Source organism: Trachurus trachurus (assembly GCF_905171665.1).
Source record: "Trachurus trachurus genome assembly, chromosome: 9".
Lineage (NCBI taxonomy): Eukaryota > Metazoa > Chordata > Actinopteri > Carangiformes > Carangidae > Trachurus > Trachurus trachurus.
The window spans coordinates 34,863,266-34,873,209 of record NC_139895.1 but is presented as its reverse complement, the minus strand read 5'-3'; the positions used below and the strand labels follow the sequence as shown (position 1 = coordinate 34,873,209).

Genomic DNA, 9,944 nt, shown 5'->3' with positions numbered 1-9,944 from the left:
TCAGCATCATCCTCCGAGTCCGCACACAGGCAGGGACACTTCACTGCCTCCAGGATGTTTCAATGTCCTACAGTTCATTTAGTTGTCTCCAAATGAGTCCTGGAGCTGAGCCAGAGGGCTGCAGGGCTCCTCATACACACCTTCAGTCACACAGGAGCAAGGATTGTCCAAATCAATCAATCATCCTACTAGATGAGTGCTTGTCCTCCTCTGAGTTTTCATACATCTCTCACTTTATGTATGTTATTTATAATGCATATCACAACTACATTATTATCAGATTATTTATCATCGTGACTGTAAGGGGAGAACATGATCAACATAAATCAGTTTGTGAAATCTTCCATTTAATATGTGAATATGCCCATCCCTCCTGTGCAACTGTAGTCATGTTTGCATTGCATGGTGAACAGGTCTAAGTAAAGAGCCATATGAAGTCCTTGCAGTAAAAACCCCAAGCCAAAGCCAATTAAACTCTGGATTTATACAAAACAACTAGAACACTGCTGTTGAATGAATTAAAATGACATGAGATATTTAGTCTGAATGTTTATTTAATAGTAAGAAAGGACACAATTCAAAGATAATGTTATCAAGTTTTTATTTACATAAATCATACATACATGACACACCGGTCATTACTCACCCTATGAATCACTAAGACTTATTGCTTATTTTACATGGACACAAGCACTGAAGGTTATAGTTTGTGCTATCAGGTGTATACTTGTGGCTGGGAAAAACAAGTAATACAGTCAAACAGTATATTTTCACAGAGGTATGAAAGTAACACTAGGTATGTGGATAATAAACCTGTTACTAACTCAGCAGATTTGGATATGAGTGAATCACTGTGCTTCAAAAGGTCCTGCTAGGGAACATTTGATATTTCAGCTAATTTCCAGGTACTATCCTCACTACAGCAGTGTGGTTTTGTCCTATAATGGTCCAAGATTACATACATACATACAAGGAATGCAGAGAGCGACACATATACATGAACTCCAGCTGAATACATCAAACTAGACAGTCTTAAAAACAAAGTGGACATAAAACACATGAAGTATGGACAAAAAAAATTAAAATTATACACAGCACAGTATACATTCCATGAGTGGAAGTATTAAGCCTCGTCTTTCCCTGGAATGATTTGCCTCCCCCCTCTCGGTACCACTTTCGAAGAAGCACCCATATCTACAAGAAAACTGTCTCGGACACCACCAGAAGAACCTGCGAACTGAATAAGGACACTATACACACCGTATAGCGAAATGGAAAGAAACACTTCAAACAGTTAGGACAACATGCCTGCATGTTGCTGTGTGATAACTACAGTTTTCAGTCTCATACTGTTCAATTCTGTACAAAATTAAGAGAAGTGTAAACATTAGGGCAACTGAAATGTTCTATTGGTCATCAGCAGGGAAACATTGGCACAGGTGAGCTTTCAACCAAGTCAAACATTTCTAGGAAATAAACATGTATAGACAGGAAGAGTCCATTATTCCAACCCTTCATCCACCAGACAGAAATCCCCCTCTGTTGGTACGGAGCTAGTGTGCACGGTCACAGGACGGGGCAGGGGGGGGATATTAAAGAGCAACTTGAGTAGAACTTTTTGATTTTAAATTAAATTTAAAAAAAGAGTGACATATATTGTGCATACATCATATAGGGATGTCTTCTACTGACACAGCAGGTAGTTAAACAAACTCTTTGCATCTCTGAAAGAAATGGCTTTAGTCATAGAGGCTGTTTCCAGTTTACAATGTGATGATGGCTCCCCCTTGTGGATAAATAAAGCATCTCCTCGGTGAAGCGGCTGGGGCGTGACTGCTCAGCGCTGTGCACCTCATTAAGCAGCTGACATTCTTCCTCTGAACATGGACGTTTATGGACATGGAGTGCGTGATGTTGCAGCTATACTTCAGTAGAGAAGAGAAGGCTTTGACGTTTGCTGTCGGGCGTTGGGAGGCTCTCCAGCTGAAGGAAGTAGAGAAGGACTTGAACCTGTAGAGAGACATAAGAGGAGATCAGAACAGAACCTCGCAGGTACTCCAGACATGACCGTCTCACTGTCTGGACAAGTCTTTACCTGAGCCATGACCTCTAGGGACCAGCTGTCGTTCATGGAGATGGGCTGGGAGCTGTTTGAGATCTTGCTGTCCTTTTCAGACGGCCGCAGCAGAGTGGGACCGAAAACTGTGGCCAGATTGTGCAGAGACATCTTGTTGACGCACTCATTTTCAGCCACCCTGTAACAGCAACGTAAGAAATGACACTCAAAACTATAGGTACTCACAATCATCGCACTATAGAGCTCTGATTAAAGGGCTAATTCAACATTTTGGCAAATTGGCCCAATGCCATAATCCCTATAGTCATAGCAGTAAGGTTTGTTACCTTTAATTGTCGGTGCAAGCTATTTTTAAAACAGTGGAGCAGAGCCGCGAGCTGCTCAGAGCTACACTACGGAGGCTAATGAGATTTCTTGGTTTCCCTCATCAAACTCATCAAATACACAATCCAACAACTCCAAAACGCTTTCGTGGACAAGTTGTGACCTGCACATTCACCACGCTATGAGATAATAACGGAACGTTACAAAACGAAGTTGTTTTCTAGGTAAATTCATGCAAAACCGCTGATGTGCGTTGCCGTCGTGGGGCAGTCTCTGCATTTGCCTCGAAAACAACTTCGAGAGTTGTCGGATTGTGTATTTGATGAGTTTACTGAGGGAAACCAAAAAATCCCATTGGCCTCCGTAGCGTAGCTCTGAGCAGCTCGCAGCTCTGCTCTGCCATTTTTAAAATAGCTTGCACCGACAACTAAAGGTAACGAACCTACTCCCAAAACTGTAGGGATTATGGCAATAATTTGCCAAAATGTTGAACTATCCCTTTAACAGCTGTTTTCACCGTGGTCAGACACAACCAATAAAAACACACACAATTGTTGACATAATGTATCCTGACTGAAGTTGCTCACCTCTTTAGGTGGTCAAGCACGAAGAGGAATGTGACCAGATTGGGCTCAGGTAGAGACAGCAGCAGGTTGAGCATGCAGCTCTCTTTAGCCACACTGTCAGAGAGAGCTGCAAGGAAAAAGCACACATGAAGACATGATGACTGGATGTACACTACGTTGTGTCGTTTTTCTTTATTTTCATTACTTTATACATTGTAAAATCATATTGAAGACATCGAAATTAAACAAAAAAGTGTTAAACAAAGCCAAAAGTGTTTTAGATTTTTCAAAGTAGCCACCTTTCGCTTTGATGGCAGCTTTTTGCACACTTTCTATTCAGTCATCAGCTTCAGTTCCCAGATGAGCTGAGCTCTTGTTGGCTGTTTTACCTTCACTCTGTGGTCCAGCTCATCCCAAACCATCTCAATTGGGTTTAGGTCAGGTGACTGATAACTGATTTTTTGGGCTTTTTATAGCCTTTAATTGATAGCACAGCGGAGAGAGAGACAGGAAATGGGGAGGCAGAGAGGGGGAATGACATGCAGGAAAGGGCTGCCCGATGCGGGGCCGCCTGCAGTGAGGACTGTAGCCTCAACATGGGGCGGCAGCTCCACCAAGTGACGCTGCACACTTTTGTGTTTATTTCATAACTCCATATGTGTTCCTTCATAGTTTTGATGTCTTCAGTTTGAATATACAATGTAGAAAGTGATAAAAATAAAGAAAAAACAGTGAATGAGAAGGTGCGTCCAAACTTTTGACTGGTAGTGTAAGTAGGTAATGGCACAGAAATACAGAATCAGCAGCTCACCGATGCCTCCAGCAAAGTTGGGGTACAGCTCGTCAGTGAAAAGAGGCTCCGGCAGCTCACGGAAATACAGCTTCAGTGTTCCAGCGATGGCGTTGACGTCCATCTCCCTCATCATGAGAGACACGTCCTTGTTGTCTGTGCAGGAGACAATGTTCACCGATTACCAAAGAATACTGAGAAGAGGCGTTGAAAGTCACCCGAGCAGGTTGGTCCTGCCAGCCTCTGTCTTTACTGTCGTCTATTTTTATCAAATCACTTTTGAATTGAAAATCAACTTGGGGCTGAACTCACTGGAATCAAACGCAGCCTTCAGTGCCTGGATGTCTGTTGCCACTCCAGACACCCTGTAGATCCCCACCTCATCCATCCCTCGCCGCTCGATCTCCTCCACACACTGCCTCACAATGAGGGGAACCTTGGAGCGCTCTCGCCTGGTGGGGACACAGTCACACAGTGTTAAAGTTATATCCAAGGGGCTGATTACAAATAAACACATCGTATTAAAAGCTGCATTGTTCAAGTATTGTTTCCACCAGTGTTACTCTAAATCAAGAACACATTTCCATACAACAGGACAAGCACAAGTGTAAATAATAAAATGAATGCTCAGTTTCAGCTTCCTGGTATTATGTGCTCTGTCATAAGACCACTTGAACACAACAAAGTTGTCTGGCACTGGTCTCTTATTACAAGATTTAAGTAGCCTACTTGGGGTGACCCCTTTTACACAGCCACTGTAGAAATGTATATATACTGTTTGTATTTTCCCTGTGTGTGTGTGTGTGTGTGTTTGTTTGTGTGTGTGTGTGTGTGAATAAAATGAATCAAATACATGGAAAATCTTCCAGCACACCAGGTTGACTAATATCTCTGATTATTGCATAATTAATTTTTATTATTCTATTTTTTTTTCTTTTTTACATTTTTATTTATTTAATTTTTTCCACTTTCCATTGTCCTGTCATTGTACATAATGTTTATTTCATTTTTACTTTGCCACTTCGTAGATATTAACTTAGATTTTATCTTATCAGTTGGTGACTGTAACTTTGATCCTGAAAAAATCAAAAATTTCAAATTTTCAAAAAACAAAAAAAAAGATTCAAATAACTGCCGTCATTTACAGAGCAGTAGAGTCAGTTTTTACTGCATTACACACGATTTCTCTCACATTTACAGTGAGTCACTGAAACCTCAAAATTTCTGACCAGAACAAGAAAAAACTCCAAATATACACAGATATACTGTGTGTTGACTAAATGAGACAAATAACACATCAAAAATGTGACACATTAAACAGTTGTCAACAACTCACTTCGTCACTACATTGATTTTCACCCCAAAGACACCGGACTGTTTCCGTGAAGGCATCCTCTTCAGGCTGAACTCTCTGCTGGCGAATTTCATCGACAGCTTCACCTCAATCTGCAATAAAACAATAAGAGTGCAGAAAACCAGTTACTTTCCATGGTGACTCGTGTTAGCTACAAAGTGTGAAACTATCCCGTGTGTCCTTTGGCTGGACTGTGTCTACAAGTGGCATCAACAGGATAACAGGATAACAGCTACAGCCACAACAGACTAAGTGTAGGAAACTGAGCTGAGTGTGTTACTGCTCTCATTGTTATTCTGTGTTACTTCATTATTCACTTTACTTCACTTAATTTAGCTGTATCTCAGTTATTACTGTATGAAACAATCCAGCCGTTACTGTTGGGTGTTCAATCTACAAAGCGAAAGTTGGCATCCGATTCTGATTTGGAGGTTATGAGGAAAGTTAAGTCAACATAAATTTAAGGGTGATATGTTTTTAAATTAGTGTTTGATCTGATATTACAAGCCTTAAGGCTTTTGAACACTTACTGTCAGATTCATGAAAGTTTTGTTTAAAAAAAAGAAGAAAAAAAAGCTTCACTGGTTCTCTTCTGATGAAACATCAAACAAGGTCGAGCTATAAAAAACAACCACATGCACCCTAACAGCTCTGTACTAGATTATCAGACTCCAGAGACCGTTTAAGACACAGATCCAGATTTGTCAAAATTGAACTCTATTTATGAAAACAAAAAAGGCCAAGTTCACTTTTTTTGCATTGAGTCCATAAAACAGTGTCTACATAAAAAACCTGCCAAATATAGACCTGTCAAACCTGAACTAGACAAAGAGGTGAAATCACCTTTTTCCCCTTTAGACAAATAAAACAATAGTTGCACAGTGATTTCTTCCATAATCTCCAAACTGGAAGCTGTTAGTTCCCCTACTTTTTCAGCGAGTGCCTGAAAACACTTACTCCATTCATGGCGATGACCGTCCTCTGCCAGTCTTTGCTCTGCAGTGTCTGTGGATCCAGCTGAAACAAAGAAGAAGACATACTTTGTTTTATTTCTCTTCAGTGTCATTTCTGATTCTCTAAAACCAGGAAATATTTGAACCCTATGAACTTTAAATAAGACACACATTACATATTAAAACAGTAAAAGTGAGTGTAGAGGAGTGAGGAGTTTCTATACAGATGAATACATACAGGTAAATATAATCACATCACCTGCTTCATTAGTTGACTCACATAAACATAAACCATATGGTGGTGCTCACTCATGTGACTGATCTATTTTTGTCATCTGACTAATACCAAACTGTCTACCACCCTTTATCTACAGTGATCAGGCATGAGGAACGTGGTAACATCACGTCCCTGCTGCTAAGCGCTAGGCCCGTCCAACACGGCAGATGTCCTTTCACCCAAGAAACCATCAAATCTCATTCAGATAATCCTCTACTCAGTGAAAATCTATTTTCTTACATAATACTTTTTTTCCAAAGAGAATCACAGGCGGCACAATGCTGGCATCTAAATCTTGGCAGAGAAGATCCCAGTAGAAATGTAAGATAAAGTCAAATAAAAGAAGGTTTTAAAAATGAGAGGAGACAAAAGTCTCCTTTGTCCTCAGAACAGTTCAGACCTGGCCACAGCTCTCTGTCCGTGTCTTTACCTTTGGTCTGAGCAGGCTGCTGCGGACTCTGTCCCACAGACGGGCCCCTGTGCTCGGGGGTTTCCTCGGAGCCGTGTCTCCCTCTTCCTCCACACCACTGCTGGCCTGATCCACACTGTCGTCCTCATTAGGATTACTCTCACTCATCCTCTCTGGCATGAGTCTCTTAAACTCTTAAAATGTTACTTTCACTGACTATTGACGAGCGGACAAAGACACCAGCGCTGGCCTGTAGATTATCACGATCTTCTAAACCACGGCACTCGTGGGAGCTGCGGGTCCTTCTTCCCTGAACAACAAGCCATCCATCCTTTCGCTTTCAACACTCTTGACGATTTTCATCGACGCAGTCCGGCCGAAACGTTACTGAACTTTCTCCTTCATCTGGACATCTCGGCATTGTTATGCTCCTTAAATCTTTTCATTCCAGTGGGAGTCAGAAAGGGAACAAAGCCATGCAGTCTGCCAACCACGCTGCCTGTGTGTTGTTCTACTTCACAGATGGATTTGGGGGATTAACTCCTGAGAATCCCCTCCTACCCTCATTACCAGTGCGCTCACGCCAGTGGCTGTGAGGAGCGCTGCCTGGTGACTCTGCCTCTCAGGTAGCCTCAACAAGATCCTCTGGGACCAATTACTGATTAGTACTAGTGACCTTTAACATCAGAGCATGCACGTGCCTTGTCTTCCTCATATCTGAAACAACGGTTAGTATGACCCATACATGGGTTAAACCACTAATCTGAAGGACCTTTCCCAGAGACCTTTGCTCATATTAATAAACATAACTTCTTTTCCCACACAGCAGGTCCTCAGGTCCTTCCCTCTCTGATCCTCACACATACAGATATTATCGCATGGGAACCTGAATATATAAATCTGACCCTAAATATTTAAACACAACAATAGCAAAGAAACATTTACCAGTGGGCTACATCTTTTAATTAATTCCTATATTCTGCATATTCACAATTATATTTATTTTTCGAATAGCTTTTTTTTTTTTCTATTTAAAAAAATATATAATTCGAAAGCCTTTACCTTTTCAAAATGGAAAACCTTGAAATCATAAAACTGAATTCTCATCCTCTCATTTCTGACCTCTTGAGTCTACCTAGTGAATTTAAAAAGTAAAAACATTCTCGTGTCGACATCAACAGAGAAAGCAGAAAGTCCGACCTGACAATACAGGTCAAGAAAGTTCCTGAAATACCTGGCAGGTGTCCTGTCTCCAGGCTGCTGGGATGTGGCTGCCAGCACTGTACTTTCCTCTAAGACGGGGCAGTGTTTGGACCCACCTGTCCAGCAGGGAAATCCCTTCACTGGCTGATCAAAGAGCGCTCCGCGTCTCTCTCCCTCTGTCGGACCCTGGAGCCGTGCCAGTGGCTACATTTGGTCAACCCAAAGTCTAATCTGCCCCCTGTCACAACAACACCCTATCAGGGGTCAGGCTCAAGTGACCCACAAGCAACCTCACCACTCATTTCTCTTTCAGCGGTGACGACGGCCCACAGGGCAGGATTAGCCCCAAAACGTTCCTGTGGTCAGTGGAGCAGAGGCGACGCCACTGAAGAGGAACTGGAGTCAGTAGAGTCGGCTCCACATGGCGGCCATTGTTGCAGTGGCAGTGCAGACAGATAGATTTAGGGTCCCACTGAGTAAATATTGACTTTTTTAGTTTGATTTTCTGATTAGATATTTTATTTGAAAGCTTTTATCAAACCAGACATTTTGGAGGACTTATATTAGGTGTTAAAAAGTTTATGCATTTTACTTTTCTGTGAGTGGCTTTACAGGGACAGTTTTGGGGAATAAATTCAACTGATCATGGAAACACAGACTGGAAACACAGGGAGGCAGCTGGTCTGACTCCATCCTAAATTAAATGAAAAATCCATCTTGGTGTAAAGGTTGACTGATTAGAAATGAGAAACTGCAGCACAAAAAGACAGAAATGTCCTTCTCAGTAAACACAGTTATATTGAAGCTACTTTTTAATAACCTAGTTTAAATGATGCTTACCTTCATGTTTTCTTTATGTTATGTATTAAATTCTGCATAAGAGCATGTGATATTGTTTTTGACATGGCTTTGATGCACAGAAACCTACAGTAGTACTGCTCTGACTCCATGTGCAAACTGACACTGTCTGAAAACCACACCCACCTGGCCCTCGAGTGTTTCTCAACATCATAAAGAACTTCTGACCCCGGTTTTTCCTCGTGTGTCCGTACCTTTATCTGTCCTTTGGCCATGATCTTATCGGTCAGCTCTCCGTCCTCTTTGCTCTGCTTGCTTTTGCTGCAGCACTTCTCATAACAGAGCAGCCTCAGAGTCTGAGAGCCCTCCAGTTCGATCTCAAACTCCTTGCACAGAAACAGAGCAGAGGTTGCGTTACTGGAGGTTTCAGCCCAGTGCACAGCATGTTACATCCAGTCAACACTTCTCCTAAACATCCAGGGCTCATTCCAAACCTGATACCCTTTAATTAATGTCATACAATTCGTCTCTTAGAAACACAGTTCTCTAAAGTGATATTTCAACATTTTGGCCCATTGCCATAATCCCTATAGTTTTAGGAGTAGGTTCGTTACCTTTATTTGTTGGTGCAAGATATTTTTAGAATGGCGGAGCAGAGCCGCGAGCTGCTCAGAGCTACGCTACGGAGGCTAATGGGATTTCTTGGTTTCCCTCATCAAACTCATCAAAAACACAATCCAACAACTCCAAAACGCTCTGGTGGACAAGTTGTGACCTGCACATTCACCACGCTATGAGATAATAACAGAACGTTACAAGATGGAGTTGTTTTCGAGGTAAATTCATGCAAAACCGCTGATGCGCGTTCCCGTCGGAGGCAGTTTTTCAGCAAGCAGTCTCTGCGTTTACCTAGAAAACAACTCTGTCTCGTAACGTTCCGTAACCGTTGTTATCTCATAGCGTGGTGAATGTGCAGGTCACAACTTGTCCACCAGAGCGTTTTAGAGTTGTTGGATTGTGTATTTGATGAGTTTGATGAGGGAAACCAAGAAATCCCATTAGCCTCTGTAGTGTAGCTCTGAGCAGCTCGCGGCTCTGCTCCGCTGTTCTAAAAATAGCTTGCACCGACAATTAAAGGTAACGAACCTACTCCTAAAACTAAAGGGATTATAGCATTGGGCCAATGTGCCAAA

The 9,944-nt window shown here is 42.0% G+C and overlaps 1 protein-coding gene across 1 annotated transcript in view; it reads right to left on the bottom strand.

The window, feature by feature from the left end:
* Positions 1–590: 590 nt before the first annotated feature.
* Positions 591–9,944, bottom strand: part of LOC310991808 (breakpoint cluster region protein) — a 38,850-nt gene continuing 29,496 nt past the window's right edge. The window contains exons 16-23 of the mRNA XM_083979740.1: positions 9,006–9,137; positions 6,069–6,128; positions 5,094–5,203; positions 4,070–4,209; positions 3,779–3,913; positions 2,989–3,094; positions 2,096–2,255; positions 591–2,010 (exon numbers count right to left, since the gene is read on the bottom strand). Of these exons, the coding sequence (XP_083835866.1) occupies positions 1,921–2,010; positions 2,096–2,255; positions 2,989–3,094; positions 3,779–3,913; positions 4,070–4,209; positions 5,094–5,203; positions 6,069–6,128; positions 9,006–9,137 (933 nt within the window). The 3' untranslated portion in view covers positions 591–1,920. The remainder of the gene's footprint in view (positions 2,011–2,095; positions 2,256–2,988; positions 3,095–3,778; positions 3,914–4,069; positions 4,210–5,093; positions 5,204–6,068; positions 6,129–9,005; positions 9,138–9,944) is intronic.